Source organism: Rhincodon typus, chromosome 24 (assembly GCF_021869965.1).
Source record: "Rhincodon typus isolate 14 chromosome 24, sRhiTyp1.1, whole genome shotgun sequence".
NCBI lineage: Eukaryota > Metazoa > Chordata > Chondrichthyes > Orectolobiformes > Rhincodontidae > Rhincodon > Rhincodon typus.
This window is the reverse complement of record NC_063355.1, coordinates 43,136,740-43,159,608: the sequence shown is the minus strand read 5'-3', so window position 1 is coordinate 43,159,608 and position 22,869 is coordinate 43,136,740. Positions and strand designations below refer to the sequence as shown.

At 39.1% G+C, this 22,869-nt stretch overlaps 1 protein-coding gene across 3 annotated transcripts in view; it reads right to left on the bottom strand.

Annotated features, from left to right (window-relative positions):
- Nucleotides 1–21,394, bottom strand: part of LOC125485968 (fibrosin-1-like protein) — a 333,770-nt gene extending 312,376 nt beyond the window's left edge. For all 3 annotated transcript variants that reach the window (XM_048611612.1, XM_048611611.1, XM_048611610.1), the window contains exon 1: nucleotides 20,795–21,394. In XM_048611612.1, coding sequence (XP_048467569.1) covers nucleotides 20,795–21,079 — 285 coding nt within the window. In that variant the 5' untranslated portion in view covers nucleotides 21,080–21,394. The remainder of the gene's footprint in view (nucleotides 1–20,794) is intronic.
- Nucleotides 21,395–22,869: the final 1,475 nt, after the last annotated feature.

Sequence of the window (22,869 nt, the reverse complement as noted above, 5' to 3'; positions counted from 1 at the left end):
AAGATATTTAAATTTTCAATATCTGAAAGAAAGAATCATAAAATAAGACTTACAAGACTTAGAACTTTTACTGTAACAAATGATCTAACTTATACTCTAAACCATATACAATTTTACCCAATTCAAATTCTGAAACAATCAAAAAATCTACCTCTATAGTTAGAGCTCATTCTGTTCCTTAAATGGACAATCTCCAAGAACCAATCCAAAGCTATCCTCAGCTCCAAATGGCTTGCTCCCTTTCCAGCCAGGGAACTTCCAATTCCCAAAATGATGTTCACAGTGGGGATGGCTTTGAAAATTTCTCTCTCTAGTCAAAGCTAGGCAAAATTCCAGCATTGTTTAAATCTTCACAAACTTGATGACTTCAGTCAGAGTAGAAGCTCCCAACGGCTTCCTGCATGACAAACAACAGAGGCAGCCAAGTTCTACCTTTCTGTGCTCTCTCAAATTTTTGCATACTATATCCAAGAGGTTCACATATATTTTGGGAAAACTTGAAACTCAATCCTAAAAAGGCTTGCTATGGATTCTTCCCCATTGAAAGCTTATTTGATAGGCAGTGCATTCAGGTAGACATGCTAATTAGCTCTCCTTTAAGACCCAAGCTCCATTCTATATTTCAGTAAATATACGTGCTTATACCTTAAGCTGTCTAAAACCTGACATTTCAAACTCCTCCCGAGACTTGGACAGTCTACCCATCTGTGCACAGTTGTTCCTGCTCGTCTATAGATGTGAACATCTTGCACTGCCACCCAGTAAAAGCTCCTGCATCTCGTTTTATCAACCAAGATACCCTTATTATGATGCAGGATTCAAAGATCACATGAACACCATCATTTTTCCCCCATTTCAGCTTAAAAAGAGACAAGTTGTATAAAATTCTTTTTTTTTCATTATTTCACGGTATGTTGACAGCATTGGCTGGGCATGCATTTTATTATCCATCCAATAAGTGCCACTGATCCACATTCTCAAATTACTGCAACATACCTGATTTGTAGAGACACCCACAGTTCTACTAGGAAAGAAGTTCAAGATTTTCATGCTGCAATGAAAGCTCGGCAATAGTTCCAAATCAAATGGCATGTGGCTTGGAAAGGAACTCGCAGGTTGTGGTGTTCCCATGCACCTACAATCCTTTGTCTTCTGGATGGAGAAGGATGCAAGTTTGGAATGTGTTGTCGAAGGAGGTTAAATAACACACTGTGCAAAACTTTGGTTAGGCCACGGCTGGAGAACGGTGTGTAGTACTGATCATTACACGAGAGGAAGGACGTGATTGTACCAGAGAAGGTGCAATGGAGATTCACCAGGATGATGGCTGGGATGGAACATTTCAACCAGTAGTGGCTGGATAAGCTTGGTTTCTCTTTGAAGCAGAGAAGACTAACCTGACAGAGATGTACAAGATGGAGGGGAATGGATAGGATGAACATAGGGCAGCTGATCCCCTTCGTTAAAGGGTCAAGAATAAGGGGCATAACTTTACAGAGAAAAGCATCAGCTTCAAAGTGGATTTGAGGAAAACCTTTTTCACCAGCGGGGCTCTGGAATGCACACAGTAGTTGAAATAGGTAGCCTCAAAACCTTAAAAACACTTGAAGCATTATAACATTCAAGGCTATGGGTCTAGAGTGGGAAAGTGGGACTGGTGCAGTTAGTTGTGTATTTTTGACAGTACAGACTTAGGCCAAAGGGCCTCTTCTGCACCGTATGATTCTATGAACATATCATCTATTTTTGTGATGGTGATTCAAGCCTAATTATTAGTCAGAACACCACGGATAATTCCCCTAGTTAATTTTTAATAGTGTAATGTAATCTTTTGTGCCAACCTGAGAGGGCAGACCCAGTTTAGACTGTTCAGTTTAACATCGCACAAAGAAGATGCAGTAACCTTCTTCAATGACAAATTCAATGAGAAAGGATATATGATAATTTTTAAATAGTTCCAGGAACTCAAATATTCGGTGTTAATTTCACAAGCACAGGACAGCAATTTTATATGCATCAAAAGGATCAGAATTGATCTTCAAATGGTGGAAAATAACATTTAACAGCTACGCTCTAGATTTTTAAAAGATGCACAGAGAAGGTAGCAGAGTGGCATTTGCCTGATTGGCCCTGCCAATCGTTCTTCACTTAAGTTCTTATTTGGACCAACAAAAACATCAGTATTGGGTAAACACATATCAATAAAATATTAGTTATATTGTTAATTTTCTTCACCTGCATCAATACCTCATTTGTCTAGCCTGGACCATGAGAAGCAGAATTCCTCTTTTTCCTCTCGCAGTCTTCTGTCCAAGTTGATCAATTAGCTCTAACTTGCATGGCTCAGACACAGAACATTGGTATTACATCTTGCTTTCAAAACAAACGCAAGACACTGAGCTAGAAAGAAGAAGATGGTTCTAGTTCATAGCCTGATAGTTACAGAGATAGCTGTCATGGTTGGGACACATTAGAATTGGCCTTAGATTGAAGCGAGCGTAAAAGAGGGTGCCGGATCAAACCGCATTCTGGTCATCCTCACCTAGGAAAAGCACCACTGATCACTGTCCAAGTTCTTATAATTGGAATTGGCACTTCTGAGTCAGGAATCAAAGGAATCATAGGCCAATCTCATTCACTAACCTCAACAAAGCAAAGGTAGGTTAGTGGAATAACAGAAGCAGAAAAAGAAGGAAATATGATGCAATGAATCCAATTATTGTCTTGCTGTACAGCAAGACAATGTAAAGCATATTTTCCAAGAATTTATTTTAAAACTAAAGAAATATCTGAAGACCATTGTGAAATCATCCTGCATTTCAAAATGATACTATAGGAGACTCTCAGCTCCTGTATGCTGATGGGGTGTGTCTCATCTAACAACAGGTCATCAACTTAAAACGTTAACTCCATTTCTCTCCATAAATTCTGCATACTCGCTCAGTTTTCACAGTATTTATTGGATTCTATTTCTCATCCAGGTCCTGATATTCTTCTATGCTGTAAAAGAAATCAGTTAACTTTGGCTTCACGATTAGTGAAGTTCTCCAAAGGTTGAGTCCACCAATATAATGTGATGATAAATAAAAGAATGATACTGCTCAGCAAATACTGCAAAGGTTCATAAGCTGAATCGCCATTTGGGTTCAGCGTTTTTCAGCCACTGCAGTAAAAGGTCTTTTACACTTGCAGCCTAGAAACTGCCTGGAAGGAAAGGACAAGATTCCCATTTAAATTAAAGCTACGATTTCATTTCTTAGCAAAGTCAAATTTAATATTAATATTTTAAAAACCTTGCTTTGTTTATTCCAAATACAATGCAAGATGAGAAACAGGCAGCCTCATCTAAATAAAATGTTCCCCAACTGTTCACAAACACCTTAAGTGATGCTGAATTTTCAGTGTATGATTTTTTTTAAAACCACAAATATTAATTAAGGATCATTTGGTGCCTCTAGGCTTCGTACAGGCCATGGAAGAAAGAGAGAATAAAAATTCACCCAGACTCCTAATCCTTCAAGGATTTTGCTCATGTGGACACAAGTAGAAGCAGAACAATGGACAGAGGAGTGAAAAGATCAGGGAAAATATGAATTAAGAAAAACTTGTACTACAGCTACCTTTCTGAAAATCCTGAATGTGTTGAAGGGAACGATATCAGTTATCAGTTTAACACTACGACATTTTAAGCTCAACGAAATACATTTTATATAGATTGCTGTGTTTTAAAATGTGTAGAGTTGACCTACTGTTAGAAACGTTCAATAGTGGGATCAGAAAGTGGTTTATGCAATGGTTTATGATGAAATATGCTCATGACTTCCAACTTACTTCGACATCAGGCTGATTTTATCCTATCCTGTACTAATGAACACTCAACAACTATAAATTTCAGAAATGTAGGATTTTAGCATTCAAATTTTACACTAGGGAATTAAATTAGAAGGCAAAACTGGAAAACCGTATTCCTTAATAAAACTTAAGCACTCAACTGCATAACTTTGATGTTCCCTCATACAACAGAAAAAATTGCACCCAAGTACAAGTCTACAACAGTACCGAAGAGATTAAACTAACCTCAAGCAAAAACTTCCAAGTAGAGGTATATCTAGTTAAGAAGTAGTAAGAACTGCTGATGCTGAAGTTAGAGATAACACTGTGGAGCTGGAGGAACACAGCAGGCCAGGCAGCATCAGAAGAGTAGGAAAGTTGACGGTTCAGATCGGGATCCTTCTTCAGAAATGGGGAAGGGGGAAGGGAGCTCAGAAATAAAGAGAGAGAGGAGTGGGGTTGGGGAAGGTAGGTGGGATGGTGAAGGGTGAGTGCAGGTAAGCAGTGGTGGGGATTGGTCAGTGAGGTGGGAGGAGCAGATAGGTGGGAGAGAAGATGGACAGGTTGTGTCAGGTCAAGAAGGCAGGGATGAGAGGGAGGGTTGGTCATGGGATGAGGCCAGGGGTTGGGAGATTTTGAAACTGGTGAAGTCCACATTTAGGCCATTGGGTTGTAGGGTCTCAAGGTGGAACACGAGGTGCTGCTTCTCCAGTTTCCGGGTGGTATCATTGTGACACTTGGAGGCCCAGGATGGACACATCACCCAGGGAGTGGGAGGGGGAGTTGAAATGGTTCGCGACCGGAAGGTGTTGTCGTTTGTCGCAGAGTGCAGGTGCTCTACAAAGCGGTCTTCGAGCCTCCACTTGGTCTCACCAATGTAGAGGAGGCCACATCAGGTGGTCTTCCAAATTTGACTGGAATTTTCTGCATGTTAAAACTCCACTATGGTTTATCCAGGTAACAAGCCAAAGAAAATTAAGGCAGAAACAACGAGAGCTACAAAACAAATTCCAACAGGAGATTTATATTTGGCAACATTTTTACAATGCAATAAACATCACATTCCCATTGGACATTTAACGTCAGTTTGAGCCCAGCTCAGAAATTTCATTTATTTACTACTGTGGACGACCGACTCACTTTATTTTTTACATTGCATCCATAACCCCAATGACATTGCTATCCCTAGAAGGCCATTAATTGATACTTGGTAGAGAAATGTTTCTGAAAGCAATCTGTGACCATGCGTGATCATCAGTTTTGTAAACTTTACATCTTTGTAGTGCTAAGGATTTAATCCGAAAGGATTTTAGATTCTAAAATGTGGTACGGTGGTAGCATCCCTACCTTTGAGTCAGAAGATCTGGGTTCAAGACGAACCCTGCTCCAGTTCAATGTCATATCATGTCCAAATAGGGTGATTAAAATAACTGTAAATAGTCAGTGGATAAATTATTCCTGAATATCAAGTAATCTCCATGCGAACTCTGCTATGGGCTAATACAAATATGTTTTAAACTGATTTGTCCACAATAGTGTTATATGTAAAGTTGCCAACGTCTAAGGTATACGTGACTAGAATAAAATCCACAAAGGCTAAACTGATCAAGTCATAAGTAATCCAGCGAAAAAAATGGCATTTATTTTTCTCTTCCTTCCACATTTTCTTCCCAGACACTACACTTCTGTTGCTGATTTTCAGTTAACCACTGGAAGTTCTCCTTCCAAAAGGAGACTGTTTTTATCTTGTTAGAAACCATTAGGATTTAAGAAGATGCCCAAGTACTCAGTGATTAACTGGAAAGAACCACAGCACTAGGTTTCATGTTTTAAACAAAACAAAAGGCTAGCTTGTAAAAAATAAATAGATTGTTTAATTAAACAAACAAACAATCAACAAGACAGATAAAGGACTGTTAACACATTGGTTTATAACTATTTGTGCAATAACTCAGTTCTACTTTTTAATAACCTCACCCCCAAGAATTTCCTTATAAACTATTAGAATCTTGAAAATTCACCTACATTTCCTGGAACTAAATCTACAGATATGCCACAACTCTCCAGAATTCATTTTAATACTCCTTAGTTTTTCAGCTATTCTCCAAAATAAAATTGGATGGAATCCTTCATTAGAATTTTGGCTCAGCAACATTTTAATTCTTCTTTTAAGACCAAATAACGGCGGATGTAGCAGCTATCTAACTGCCTCCCCAGCTAACTATACTTACTGCTTTCTGACGCAAGGTTCCACAAGGACCACTGCTGCTTTTCCTCGAGCTTATTTCCCCGACACAAATTTCAGACTATGCCATGCAAAATGCAAATGGAGCATGAGTTAACAAACCAAACCAGCAACTTTAGCAACCTGTGTCCAAATGCAGAAAGACTTGGCTGACAGTGGCATGTAACATTCACACCACACAAGTTCCAGACGATGGCCATCTCAAAGAGACAATGTATTCATTTTCCCACAGAGGGAGTGCAACGAAGGTTACCAAACTTGTTCCTGGGATGATGGAACTGTCCTACGTAGAGAGATTGGGAAAATCACCTCACATTCTCTGCGGTTTTGAAGGATGAGAGGTGATCTTATTGAAACCCACAAAATACAAGGCATGGTGGCTCAGTGGTTAGCACTACTGCCTCACAGCGCCAGGGACCCAAGTTCGATTCTGCCCTCAGGCGACTGTCTGTGTGGAGCTTGCACGTTCTCCGTGTGTCTGCGTGGGTTTCCTCCGGGTGGTCCGGTTTCTTCCCACAGTCCAAAGATGTGCAGGTTAGGTGGATTGGCCATGCTAAATTGCCCGTAGTGCTCAGGGATGTGTAGATTAGATGGGTTATAGGGGGGTGGGTCTGGGTAGGATTCTCTGAGGATCGGTATGGGCTTGTTGGGCCGAAGGGCCCGTTTCCACACTGTAGAGATTCTATGATTCTATGAAAATATATAAAAAGGGATAGACAAAAGCAGATGCAGGTAAGATGTTTCTTCAAGACGTTGGAGTCTAGAACCAGGGCACACAATTTAAAACTAAGAGGTACACCAAGATGGGGAGAATTACTTTTAATCGAAGGTTGTGAACCTCTCTACCCCCAAGAGGGCTGTGGAAGCTCAGTCTTCGACTATGTTTAATGTAGAAGTAGATACATTTCTGATTACCACTGTGATAAAGGGTTATGGATCAGCCATGATCATGTCAAATAATGGAGCAAGGTCAGTGGGCTGAATAGCCGATTCTATGTTCTGAAAAGCTGGAAATTCTGCAAAAAGTAACTTACTTCCTGTCACCTCATGCCTGTTGACCATCTACAAAGCACACGTCAGGAGTGTGCTATAACACACCCTGCTTGCCTGGATGAGTGCAGGTCCAAGAACACTCAAATGCATGGTAGCAGCAGTGTGTACCATCTACATGATGCACTGCAACATTTCATCCAGCCTCTATTGACAGCACACCCTAAACCCACAAGCTCTACCACCTAAAAAGATAAAAGGCAACAGATGCATGATGGCAACACCATCTTCAAGATCCCCCCAAAATAACACACCACCTGGCCTGGGAACCACAGGTAGATCTCCTACAACACGACAGTTGTGTTCATGGGTGATCTCATGCTAAAGAAAAATTGCCATAGAAAACAGTTATACTGTACAGTAGAACGTTTGCATTATCCAAACAGTTGGGTCAAAGTAATGATATCTCTTATTAACACCATAAGCCAGCAATTGGTGGTGGTTTAACCTGAAGGTTACCATGCCTCGGGTGAGGAAAGAGATTGCAAACAGTCCTTCACATTAACCTCAGTCGGAGCAGGAATTGAACCTGTGCTGTTGGCATTGCTAAGCATCACAAACCAGCCAACCAGCCAACAAACTGACTTTGTGATACATTTTATTTTTGGAAATGATTTCTCCATTGCAAAGCCAATAAACAAACAGTGCGCAAGATTTCTTGGGCATGCAAACAGAGATACAGAATTGATTCATAGGAAGTTGATCCCTGATCTCCACTGCCTTCAATTTCAGAACACCGCTCTTTAAAGATACAGTATTGCTGTCTTGGGAGACAGAGTGCAATTCTCCACCATTCAAATTGGTTCCAAGCCACCAAATCACAGACAATTAAAAGAGCCATTTTGTCTGAAATAGGACCCTGCATTTTGCAAGCTGGTAATTTTCACAGCTGCTCATCCACATGGGGGCAGAAATAAAAGTCGATTTCTTGAAACACAGTCTAACCAAGCAAACTCTCGAGACATTCGAAGAAATTTCACTGGAGTAAGATCTCTTTGACAGTGCTGCTACTGATAATGTGTAGCAGGAAGCAGTAGAATTTCATGGCATGATTTAGGAATTGAAGAAGAATTAATTTTCTATTTTTGTGTAATGACACAAAATAGCAGCAAAACAAAAGCATGCAGTAACAAAGATTTGCCGGTTACTGGTTTCACCAGGTGATATCTAACCTGGCCAGAGTTTACTAGATCCATGAAAATCTACAGTGCTGTTGAAATTGGACATTGAAAGCTTAATGTCTACTTGCCAGTGCTCCAGTTTCAAAGTACAACAGCCAACTACAAGCTAAGGAATAGATACTTATTAAGCACCATTCACGGCCTCAGGGCATCACAAACGCACTTTATAACCAATTAAGTATTTTTGAAATGAAGGCAATGTTGCAGACTGAGGTCCCACAACTAGCACAAGCAGATAATATGCTGTTTTTTTAAAATGACAATTCAAACTTAAACACTAGCCAGGACAAGGAGATTTGAAATCAAGGACCCATTTAACCTCTCAGCCAAAAGGCAATATCTCTTGAAATGGAAGCACTCCCTCACCACTCAGTACTACACTAAAGTGCCAAACTGAATTATTTACTGAAATCTCATTATGCCAAGGCTGATGCTGACGAGCTGAGTACAGAGTAGTACATAACACTGTATTAGAAAATATGTACATCTGTCTCGCTGAATTGCAGTTCTTTGAACTTGTTTATCTGTTTTGCCCACACACACTGTTCTATACTCCCGGAATCAGAACGGAGACACGATGACCCACAATAAAATAGGAATCAATTTTGATGAAAACCGAAAGAACTGCGGATGCTGTAAATCACTGCCTGGGCTAACATTAAGCTATTCGGTTACAAAGAGTTTTAAGCATCCAACAGCATGTCAAGCTTCAAGTGGCTTGAACAAAAACAAAGTTGCTGGATAAGCTCAGCAGGTCTGTCAGCATCTGTGAAGGGAAAAACAGAGTTAACGTTTCAGGTCCGGTGACCCTTCCTCAGAACTGGAAGGGCATCTGGATAGACAAAAAGGAGTTGATAACAATCTGGCTAGGAGGGTGAATAGTTGTTAATGGGGACTGTTAGTGACTAACGATAGGGAGTGTGTAATGGCAGGCTGTGATAACAAGGCCTGGTGTATGGGATCGGGGCGAGGGCCTAAACTCTCTCATGTCCTAGTCCCCAACTCCACACACAAGGTCTTGTTATCACATAGCCTGCCATTGCACACTCCCTATTGTTAGTCATTAATAGCCCCCATTAATAACTATTCACCCTCCTAGCCAAATCGTTATCAACTCCTTTGTCTATCCAACTGCTCTTCTCTCTTCGGTCTCTATCCCATCATTTACTTCCTACCCCATTCCCTCCCTACTTTCTGCATATAAACTGCCATTTTCCCAGCTACCATCAGTCTGAGGAAGGGTCTCAGGACCCAAGACACTAACTCTGATTCTTTCTTCACAGATAGTACCAGACCTGCTGAGCTTCCAGCAGCGATTTTGATGAAATTGATTGTCCTGAAACATTAACTATTTCTCTCCACAGACACTGCCTGGCCAGCTAAATATTTCCAGTCCCTCTCATTTCAGATTTCTTGTTAACTATTTACAATAAGCACAAACAACTTTCTCAACTATACCGTAACAATAAACAAAGATGGGAAACTTGAATTGCAATTTTTTTTTTTAAAAAAAGTAAGCCTCTGCCCCAATATTGCTGAGAATTTATCGTTAGTTATAGTTTAAAATATACAATCCTTTATTCACACGCATTTTTTTCTTCTTTTAGTTCAGGAGCTGAGAATGCTCACTCATTAAATAGATCTTAAACTGAAGCTCTTAAAAGGGTTCATGTGCCCTGAAAATAAATTTTTTGACTAGAGGCAAACAGCAGTAGTCCAAAAACACAATCAACCCAATGCATCTTGCAACCTGCACTAATAACTATTTGTAAATAGCACATTAAAAGATAACTAAGAGTTATTAACTCTAACTGAGTTATATTTATAGGTGCAAAAACAAAGTTGCTGGAAAAGCTCAGCAGGTCTGGCAGCACCTGTGAATAAAAAAAATCAGAATTAATGTTTCGGGTTCTGAGGAAGGGTCACCGGACCCGAAACGTTAACTCTGATGTTTTTCTTTAGAGATGCTGCTTGACCTGTTCAGCTTTTCCAGCAACTTTGTTTTTGCTCCTGATTTAAAGCATTCACAGTTCTTTCGGTTTATATTTATAGGTGTCTTTGTTAAATGGCCAAGAATGCAGGATTGAACAACTGAACACTCCCAGCATTGCTACAAATACATAAACCCATCAGAAATCTCAACAAAAGTTCAGGCCCTATTTAAACACAGCATCCTAACATTGGACAATAAATTTCAGGAAAATTATTCAGACATTGGCAGAAGCACAGTATACATTCACACAAATTGCACAGGGTTTAAAGGTTTAAATTGTGAGTACACAATTGGCATTTATTTCCTTAATTAGATCACTTATCAACTATACAAGATACTTAAAATTATAAACAATTCAATAGGATGAATACAAATAAAAGCTACATTCTCTTGCAGTGATGTCCAGAATAAGAGAGCATTATTTTAAAATTAGAATCAGTCATTCAAGTGTGAAATCAGGAAATATTTCTTCATAGAACAAGGAGCCAAAATCTGCAATTCTTTCCCAAAAGGCTGTGAATGCTGAGTCAACAGAAATTTTCACTAAAAAGAATGATTTTCTTTTTGAGAAGGGTAAAAGTTATGAAGCCATGATGGTCAGATGAAGCTGAGGTAAAAATGAGCCTTGATCTAAATAAATAGCAAAATAGGGTCCAGTAGATTGTATATATGGGGAATAGGCCATTTATCTTTGTTAAATTAGTGTCAAAATAGTGAAACTACGTAAAATTATACTGCAAGCCGTTTTCTTTCTCCCTTCCAGCCATTAGTAAGTACACTGTGTGCTTTAACTGTTTGGCACAAACCCACAGTCCATATCTGGTTGCCATACCAACAAACAATCAGACAACTCAGCACTGTAACACTGAGAAACTTAGGATGTATGCACAATCCAAATTTTGTGAATACGACAGGACATTTTGCAACCTCCAATCAATACTACCATATCCCAAATGCAAATTGTTAGAAACATACAACATCTATATACAATCTAGCTGCCCACATTTCAGAACCTGATGCCAAAATAAGATTCTTAATCTAAATAGGGAAGAGGCTGCTGAACACTTTTCTCTAAACAACTAAATAGTAAATGCAAACCTCTCCATCAAAAGTGTAAGACATGGCTCAGTTGCACTCTCGTCATGGGAAATGCAAGGTCCCCTATTCAAATCCCACTCCAGGAACTTAGCACTAAAATCAAAGGTGACCCTCCAGGGCAGTCCTGAAGGAATGGTAAATTTAGAAGGTGCTGTCTTTCAAGCAAGATATTAGATATATTTTTTAAAATATGTTATAATCCTGTACAGCCAAATTCCTGCTGTTTACCATTTGATGTATAATTGCATTGAACCTTGTGTTACATCCTGACAGTATTGAACACAGAATTTGACCCCTGTCCAAGGCAGTTTGCTGATCCCAATCCCATGGGCTATGGTTTACTACTGTGAGTACTAATATTGTCATCTTAATGTCTTTTAGGTGGTCAGTTGTACACTGAGCTGCATCAATAAATATCATGAATTCTTAAAATAAAACATTAAACAGAGGACCCATTGGCCTAAAAACCTCAAGGCACTATTTTGAAGAAAAGCAAGGAAATTATCCCCAACATCTCAGTCAGTCAGTATTTATATTCAAGTACTGCAATGGAAAGACACCACAAAAAATAAAGATTCTGGTCTTTATCATACAGCTGTTTGTGGGAGATTGCAATTGAGATGTGATGCTTCTTGGATGACAATAGTAACTAATACTTCAAAAAGTACTTAATTGACTGTAAAGTGTTATGGGATAACCTATGGTCGTCAATAACGATATATGCTTTTACCTTTGAAAATGCACGTAACACTGCCTCACTGTTCGGTTATCAGTTACACTTAGCAACATGAACTGTTGAGTTCATCTTGCTGTGGAAGTAAGTACATACCTATCCTTCTAGGAACAGCTATTAACTTTACCGTTTCTATTCTGAATAGGGGCTCAATGAAGAATTGTGTCAGGTGGTAAATAACAATTCCAGGAGAGAATTTGAGAACAGTGTTCCCATTTAATCAAAAGGGTGAAGGCATGGGAAGTAATAGCCATGCTAAATTGATCTTCAAGCTAACAAAAATACATTTGCTTAAAATCTGCATTCGATCTACATTGTGATGACCCTACAAACAAGAATCTCATCAATATTCAGTTAGGCTAGTCATCTGAGCATGGCAAAGGACAACTAACACCTACACAACCAAAACCCCAAGATAAATAACCAAGTTATTGAGGATAGGGTGGGGTGAGATGGGCAAATGATTTAAAATAAATAGCTGACTTAAACATTTGAGAAAGATATGGGCCATAAAAATGCCATCAACTGTGTGTGTATGTATGTGTGTGTACATACGTACATATTATTTTGATATATAGATATATATATATATATATAATCTGATTGTGTATAAGATAGCTAGAATATTTACAAGAGTGAATAAGTACAGACAGATTAGCTAGAAAGAAGCCAATGAGACAGGCACACAGGGGAAGCAGGGCACTGTCAATAAAACAAATACTCAGAGGGAGGACTTGCAAAGGGTGACAAGACACATGAGCTTGTGTGACAGAACTGCAAAATAAATGAATTGCAGAGTGACAAAGGCATGCATGTGATATTCTGCAAATAATTTCAAATTTGCAGAAGACAGAAGCAAAACTGAACCACGAAACAAGATGTGTCTAAAGCTAAATGTGAAGCTTTATCCGATCTGTGACCGAGTAGATTGATAAACATTATAATCAACTTTTGCTGGTTTTGGAAAACTTATCCTATTAGAGAAATTAATTTCTGTGTTTTAAAATGAAATCACGAAAAAACATGCTGTGCTTATTAACAATGAAGGGTATTAGAAAGAAACTAAAACAACATCCATTTAGTTACACTGGCAAATTGGTAGATCACCAAAAAAGGGATAATAAACAGATCAAGTTTACCAAGTTTACATCACTGAATGACCACACATCCTGGTTCTAGATTTAAAAATAGATTCTGCATTTTAACAATTACAATAGACCTGCACTAAAGTTAATGCCATGCAGATGTGCTGTACACCATCTCACAAAACACCTACTGTGGAAATTAGCTAACAGGGTAGTAACTTTTCCAAACCATATTAAAGATCTACTAATAAAATTCCAATTTTATTTTAAGTCAAGTAGTTAAGAACATAAAAAATGGTCAGCACTAGGAATCCCAAACTCAACTTGCTCTATCAAAAACTAAGACCAACGAAGTACCTTATTAAAGTTGTACCATAGACTTTGTCACAATCTAATGCTATATCACAATAGAACACTCTTCTTAACTTTTTCAGCAGCATTATGATAATAGGAAAACAATGCTAAGTAAATGACACAAGATGAAATTCAAAAGAATGGAAAGTCAAAACCTATTACGAAATCAGCTCATGCCACGTTACATCAGAGGCATCAGCACCACTGCTCAGCATTAATACACTTATATCAGAATACAGTTCCCACTTCATTTGAGTGTTTTGAATGCCAAAAACATCAGTGCTGCCTTTATTACTTTATTTAAAAAATGATAAAAGCATCTCATGATTATTTTATATTTAATAACTGCAGATATGGATTCTTCAAATGCCATTTCAATATCTAGCTCTCAGAAACTTGAAACGTCCACAATATACAAAAGGTTCACTTTATAAAGGACAACGTACTGAACAGCAACCACCATCTGTACTGGAGAATTCCTTGCAAAAAAGTAGCAACGAGAACAATTGCTAGCAGCAATTGATAATTCTATTATACTTCAAAAATATCTCAATTAAAGTCCTGCACTTGCTCTTCAATCCACTTTCATATCAAAGATAAATCTTCACCAGAATTATTAAATATTGATCATTTTCTTGCTCTAAACAATAAGTAAAATCTAGGAAATTGGTTACTTAAGAGCAGATGCCATTAACGCCTGACTAATTTAACATGGAAGAGAGCAGCTTTTCCCTTACTTCTCATCATGTTAATCCCTGAGATTGTGTTTTAACTCAGGTCCTGCAGGGCACTATCACACTAAAACAAGAGAGCCATGTTATTCTGCAGGTTTAAAAATGCCGAGAATTTCTAATTACAATGAAGCATCTATATGTAACATTACTTTCCTAAACTTCACCAAAACAACTATACTGTCCGTCATAAAATAACTTCAATAATTTTTAAGACGGAAATATAATCTGTTAAAACTACTTCTTGTTGCCATTGAATAATTTAATAATTAAAATAAACATATAATTAGTAGTTTAGAATTAATTTGTTTAAAACATTGTATTTGGTTTCCAAAGGTTCATAAAGTTGCATAACATTAATCTTGATGAAGTCAGCGTAAATAATTGATTTAAAATATTTCAGTCCAAACGATATAAATGAATTATATACACTGATTACATTCTAGACACATTTAATTTTACTATGTTCGAACGACAAAATCGTTGCCTGCAGGATTTCAGAACAGAAAAGCCCTGCATGTTGTCAATAAATAAGAACTTCTGAGATAGAATCAGGCAGGCAGGTCCTTTTCACACAGTCATCATCACTCAAGACAAAAATGCTGGAGATCTCAGCGGATCAGGCAGCATCCGTGGAAAGAATGCAAGCTAACTGTTTGAGTCTAAATGACTCTTCATCTCTGCCTTCCCTAAAGGCAGGTTCTTGGCTTTGCATACCTTCCCTATTCCTGTGCCATTCTTTCCATTTGCCAGCAACTTCCCTTCATTCTTAAGCCAACCAATATGGGTTTTATTTCCCCTCCTTGCACTCCCCGCCACCCCAAAACATTCCCTCCATAATGTTTCATACAACTCAGTTTCCTCTTAAAACGTCTCCAATCCAGTTTATCTGATTTTTCCTAATTATGGTCAAAGTTCTTTCTTTACTTGCCACAACACTTTGTCATTGGTTATTTTTCCTGTAGCAAATTGCCTTTCCTCTCGCAAGGCTTGGATCTGTACAAAACAACACAATGAAATAAGTTCATTACAGGTAGTTTTTGCATTGTTTGTTCAGTTATCCATCTCTTTTCCCCAGTCATGGCCTTTCCCAATGCTATCCTTACTCTAATTTATTTTTGCATCTCCCATCTGCAGATATTACGCTGCCTAAATACTTGAATTCTTGAACCTGTTTTAGTTCTCTCCTCACACATAATAACGGCAATCAAATCCAACAGATCCAGTATAAGTCAGTTAAAAATAACATGGGTTACACAGTCTTATGTCATCCAAAATTTTGAATCATTAAAAATGTAATACTGGTCATATTTTAAAAGCAATATTATCACCACCATACCCAAAAGTGACAAATCAGGTCTTCAGGTACAGTCATTTTGCACCGTATATCTATACAGGTAAATGCTCAGTATTTTTCCACTTTTACTCAGTTACTGTTGAATTAATCTGAAATATGCCAAAACAGTTAGGCTCCACATGCTCCCTGCACACACAGGTCTTTTAGTTCAATTGGCAATGTGTAAAGTAGGGAAATAAGTCATCCTTTGTCACGATATCTCTTCTTCAGTACAAAAGTTCACATCTTTATGAAATGTTTAGCTGAACAACAACTGGCTTTTGTAAGTAGCTAGTAATATTAAAAATCTAAAACTGATCAATTAAAGGGAGTTGCCATCAAGTTTCTAAAAATAATCTTAAACCAAGATGCTCACTATCTTTCAAAAATAGATTACATATTGGAAGCTTGATGTTACCAAGTCAAAGTAATGCTTTGGATTGAACTAAAAAAGGGCATCGCTACACAAGCCAACAACAAAAAAAGAAGATTTGTGTTAGTTAATTAATTAACACATTTCCCAAGTTTGCAAAATCAAGAACTATCAAAATTTCAGCATTCTGTCAGTAAGCACATACTTAACGAGAATCCAACATTAAAATGTCATCTTGAAGAAATTAAGCATATTTTCCTTGTACAGTCTATCTTTTAGCAATTCAAAGTCTAAATTTTAATTGCTTCAGGAAAAGGGAAAGAAATTCAGCTATTTCCAAGTAAGGGGGGAAAAAAAAAAATCACTTGAAAACATCAATCTTGCTCAGTCTAAGCAGTCTAAATAAAAACAAAACTATATTCATTTACCAAACTTTATTGCAACTGATTATGAAATGCAAGTAAAGCTACCACAACAGCTAATCTTTCTTTTCAGAATCTGACTTGTTCCTTGAGTTATGCTAATATCATCATATTTATTCTTCCAAGTTCCAATAAGATGTAAAACAACAAAAACATGAAATCTCCAAGAACGTCCATATTAAAAATCAGACAAAGTTCAACATAGTTGAAAATGTAAAATAATAATGCAATTTTAAAGAATTTATCTGTGTACAGAGTCACAACTTCAAAATGTAGTTTGCTTCAACATTTGGAAACTTTTTACAAAACAGCAATGGTGGAGATGATTTAATTTACTTCAGTGCATACAGGTCATATTTTAAAACTTGTGTAATATTCCAGTTAGGGATTCTAGATCAAGTGGACACAGCCTTAAAATCAGAGCCAACTCATTCAAAAAAAGTTAGGAAATACTTCTTCACTAAAATAGGTGAAAAAGCAAAAATCAAACAGAAGCCAATTCAATTAATAGTTTTTAAATTTGAGGTTAATAGATTTTGTTAGTCAAGAAAGTTTTGGGGTTTGGAGCTAAATCATATAAATTGAGCCAAGATACATATCAAAGATCTTATTGAATGGGTTGAACGGTATACTCCTGCTCTTACATTCTACAATCACAACCACCTTAGCACTAACCGCATCACCAATAAACAGTCAAATCAGGTTTTAAGGATACAGAATTTTGGATTGCACAAGAAAAAGGCAGTGCCATACAAGTCAAAGTGGAAATTCAAACTGGCTAAATAAATTAACACACAAAATATATATAATGACTGTCAATAGGGACTGTACACCTGAAAAACCCCCAAAATCAATATGGGAGTTTTCTTCCTTTCACACGGTGTGTCTAATCAGCAAATCTACATTCAACAAGCAGGATTCACAAATCATGTAATATGCAACATTTGCAAAACAGTAACTAAAAGACACTTGGCTCAAGGTTTCAAGGCAAAAAAATGTCAAAGTAGCATAATAAAACATGGAAGCATTTTATCTAGACATTTAACCACAATAAACTACATTATAAACATTGTCATTTTAAAATTAAATATTTTTTTTAAATTACCAGGTAATTCTAAGAAGTAGTTTACATTTTGATAATCAATAAATTTGGAACTGTCCACATTAGCAGAACCAGTTTAACATGTCAATCTCCATTTTAACAGTTTTAATTTCAATTCTCTAATACTGTAACTAACTATTCTGCATAAGTTAATGTAACAGTAATTTTTGCTCACGTGTAGATCAAAGATGACAATTATTACTTTTTAATAATAGTTTGAGCCCATATGCTTCTGTCACTAAAATACAAGTACTATATTTACAAAGTGTGACACACAGGGATTTTTAGCTGCAGCTTTAAATCCATCCGATAGAACTTTAAAGTTCTGTTTCTGTACACATTCCTAACCGAGTTACACCTTACTTACAGAAGGATGTTAGTGCATTGGAAACAGTCAGAGAAAGTTTACTAGATTAATACCTGGAATGATCGAACTGCCTTCTGAGGAATGTCTAGACAGTTAGGCCCGTATCCTCAGGAGTTCAGACCAGTCAGAGGTGACATAATTGAAACATACAAGGTCCTGAGGGGACTTGTGCAGGTGGAGTTGAAAGCATGTTTCCTCTGGCAGGAGAATCTAGAAACCAGCAGTCAGTTTAAAAATAAGGTGGTGTCCACTTGAAACAGAGATGAGGAAGAATCTTTTCATAGAGGTTTGAGTTTTCAGAATTTCCTTCTTCAAGAGACAATGGATGCAGAATCTCTAAATATTTTTAAGGCAAACGTAATAGACTCTTGACTACCAAAAGGATGAAAGATTATCGGGGATATGCAGGTATGTAACCTTGATTGACAAATCCTTACAGTGTGGAAAGAGGCCTTTCAGGCTATCGAGCCTGTACCGCCACTCTGAAGAGCAACCCACCCAGATCCAGTCCTGCCAACTCCACATTTACAAAGGCTAACCCACCCAGCCTACACATCCCTGGACACTATGGGGCAATTTACCATGGCCAATCCATTTAACCAGCACAATTTTGGACTGTGGGAGGAAACTGCAGCACCCAGCAGAAAGCCAAGCAGATGTGGCGAGAACATGCCAATTCCACCCACACAGTCACCCAAGGCTGGAATCGAAGGCAGGTTCCTGGTACTGTGAGGCAACAGTGATAACCACTGAGCCACTATGTCACCCTTGACATTAAAATCAATTCAGCCATGATCTTACTGAATGGCAGAGCAGGTTTGAAGGGCTGAGTGACCTACTTTGGCTCCTTGTTCATATGTTCGTATAATTTCTTTCAACCAACAGAAGAAAGCACATGTTTACAACATTACCAAGAATAACAGAAAATGTAGCCAAGATTTAATTCAATCAAATACTACAGAATCATTGTTTGAATTTAAAATGCACTATCTTCTTGCTGTCAACAAAGTCAGGCTAAGATTAAAGATTGATACTTGCTTGATTGAACTACTAGATGAAAACTATTATTATGGTCATCCTCCCAAGTGTTACAGCACATTTGATTGAAAATAAGTTCTTTACTTAAATTGACATTTCTCTGTTCAAAATCTCTCCCAGTCTTATCTTCTTCTTAAACCATTGTCTGAAAAACCCTGGGTTCAACCACCATTTTGAAAATCTTTCCTTTAGGTTTTTCAGCTATGAACCTAAATACTAGTAGAACAATTATATCAATTTCATGACCAATTTTTGACTGAAAAACTTCAAACAGAAATCCTGTTCCATCTATAATATTAACTTTTAAAATATTCGCCAACTGTCAACAGACATTTCACTCTGAAGGATTTACTGCATGCATTTATAAAAGGTTAATAATGTTAGTAAGATTTTATAAGAAATACACTTCAATACTATTTTCCAAATGTAGTTTGATAAATAAAACTCCACTGATAAATATAGCTGATGTCCAGGACACTAACAATGAATCACCCAACTAAGATAATCTGCTGCAGACATCAATACAGGACAACAGGTAGATGTTTTTGAATAATTTGAGCCATCCTGATTTGTGTTGATCTACTATGCCTTACAGTTGTTGCAAAATGATTGCACTTCTCCAAGTTCAAAACTCAAACTTTCAAATATTTTCCAAACATAAAAATAACACCTACATAAAATAGTTGCAATTGTACAAACGTCGGTGCAGCCTACATCAATTCTGGCAATAAAAGTGAATAATTTGTGCATGTTTATCATTGACCTGGCTTTAAGTTGTCACACAAACCTATCACAGACCTAGATCTCATATACAGTTAAAGTTACAGGCAAATAGTAAAAAGTTAATATTTCTTAGTGCAAGTTAATCTATGAAGCTCATTTTTTCAATTAAGTAAGAACTAATATTTAATAGGCAAATTCAGTAAAGAAAACATGCTTCTTTTGACAAGCAGGATTATGGCTTTAACCTACAAATACACAAATCCCACAGCAGATTAAAACGCAAATTCAGACAGCACAAAATGTACCAACAAGTACATCCAAAATCACACTGAATAACTTAGTAACATTGCAATGTGCCCAAAGATAAATGGACGCAAGAATGGAAATGACAAAAAATACACTCCTACAGAGAAAAGGTACTGAAAAATACCACTGAATTACAGAGCAACTTTGTTCACTCAACCAAAGCAGAACTTCAGCAATGCTCCTTCAAGGCTTTTAAGCGAGCATCATTAATTACAAAATATATTTTAAACACTGAACCTTCATGATGTTACCAAAAGTTGGCAGCTTTCTAACACTCAGAGCATTTCTTGCCAACTACTGTGATGTTGGGAAATCATCTTGTTCACCAGAAGCTGCATGGGGAAGCATCTTCAGTCAAGATTTTTTTTGATAAAAAGGCAGAACATTTGTCAGACTAGCACCTGCACTTTTCTTAGAATTTTATCCATGGCCAATTAAACATCAACTGTGAAGGGATATTTCAACAAAAAAGGGGGAAATAACCACATATTTAAAACACCAAACTGAAAGATTCAGAAAGTAAAGCAGACTAAGGAGGCTTGAAGGATAGTTCAAAGGTTAAAAATAGCTTTGGTGGAATACAAGTCTGTTTTGCAAACAGTGCAGATTATTCCCCCCTTTTTAATACAACGGCAGCAACAACGTGACAATAAACCTTACCTTATCTGCGCACTGAAAGCTTCTAGTGATCAGGCAATGGATAAACTGGTACTGCCTGGGCTGTCAATAGCAAGTGGTAGCGACTGAACACTCATGAAAATTGAGATATGCAAAGCCCCCAGTGGTGCAGCTGTGGGTAGGGCTGTCTTGTCTCCTCTTTTCTTACCTCCAAAGCTTCCAGGGTGGTGAAACTGGCGATCGCAAATCCGTCGATGATGTCCTCTTCCTGGGAGCTCGATGCCCGTCTCTTGCGGCGAGGGGGGCGGCAGGAACGGGATGAAGCGGGGATCGCCGCCGTTTTGCCGGGGCTCGGGTTCTCGTCCCTCTCGGAACCCGAGGAAGGGCTGTGCGGCCGGGCATTGCGGCTCGCAGCCTCCCGTCTCCTCACTCTGTCCCTCTGAGACCGGGATCGCCTGCTCTGCTTCAGCCCACTACACCGTGGGCCCTCCATATTTCTCTCTCTCTCCCCTTCCCCCCCCCCAAAAAAAAATACTGAGGTAAAAGAAATTACCTCAGGACAAAAAAAACAGGAGGGGGAAAGAGGGAAGAAATTAAAAGAAATGATCAAATAGCAACCCCCCCCTCCCCAAACCAGCTTTTCCTTCTTCCTCACAAGAGAAAACAATGCAGGCCCGCAGCCAGCATGGAGACAACTGCCTCGGTGAAAACTTTGCTTACTGCAATGGAAATCCTCGAGTCAGCGGCTCCGGGACGCCTGTTTTTTTTATCATTCAGGACTTGCCAGCTTTCAGGCTTTCCAGCCCCAAAGACCTGCGCATTCCGGCCCAGAGCCGCCGCGCACGCGCCGTGAGGCCGCGCCGTGCGTTTTTTTCCACTCCCTACCTCCTGCGCCTGCGCGTTACAACCCCCCCCACAAAAAGCCTTACCACAAATACCCACCGCCCACCCCACTCCTCCCGCGCGCACCAACCGCCAGCGCTCGAGCGCCGGCCCCAAGCACTCGGAGCACTCACCGGGGAGGGGTCGAGGGTGGGAGCGGGAGGACACTGATCTGGCAGAGTGGGGATGTGAGAGGTGGGGAGGAGGGATCTGAGGGAAGGGCATCTGACAGAATTGGGGGGGGGCCGGGGTGGCGTTCAGATGGAGCGAGGGGAGGATGGAGCCGAGAGAGGGGAAGGGGATCTGACAGAAAGGTCTGAGGGAGGGGAGTTTGGACCTGATGAAGAGATGAGGGGTCATCTGAGAGTGTGGAGAGGAAGGTGATCTGAAGGTGGGAAGGAGGAGAGATGGGGATATGAGGAAGGGGTGGGAGATTTGAGGAATGAAGGGAGGGAATGGGATTTTAAAGAGGGGAGGGGGTTTCTGGGATCTGACGGTCTACTGTATCTGAGTGGGGTTCCAGGGTATCTGAGGGTGGGAAGGATCAGGGAAGGATGAGTGGAGGGGATATGAGGAAGAGGTGGGAGATTCAAGGAATGGAAGAAGAGATCTTAAAGGAGGGAAGGGGATCTGAAAGAGAGGAAGGGGCTTCTGGGATCTGAGTTGCTACTGGATCTGAGGGGGTTTCCATTGAGTTTTGAAAGAGGTGTGGGTTTCAGCTAGGGTCTGGAGATGAAGGTTTCAGGAGGGATCTGAGAGGGAAGTTCAGGAGAAATCTCAGGGGCCAGGGTACAATTGTACACTCCACATCCACCTCTTACTCCTCAACATCACCTTCCCTCTCCCCTCTGACCTCACCTGACTCCACCCTGATCCTCTCCAACACTTCTTCACTTTGCTGTCTGTGGGTGAAGCTGAGAGGCTGAAATGTGGGGATGAGGAGAGGGTCAGAGGTCGAGGGAGGGGTCAGGAAGAGGAGTGGAGTTTGAGGGTGAGGATCAGGTAGAGGAAGGTTGGCATCACAAAGTTGGGGATGGATGGGGTTGAGGAGAAGTGGGATTGGGTGAGGACAAAAGCTGAGCATGGGAAAGATATATTGGTAGTGGAAACAGGCTGGGGGAGGACAGCACTGAAGGTGGCAGTGATGTACTAACAGGGGAGGGTTTGAACGGGAAAAGCAAGTCAAAAGGGAGGAGATACAAAAATGAGTGAGAAGGAAGTTGAGTGTGAAGGGAGGTGTTGATTGACAGGGGGAGGCATATTGGAGGGGTTGAAAGAGAGGGAGTCAAGAGGGGGGTGGGGAGAAAAAGGGAGGCCAGCAGGTAGGAGATAAGGGGAATATGTAAACACACAAAGGCTATGTAATGATGGGCATGAAAAGTTTATGTACAGCTATTCTGG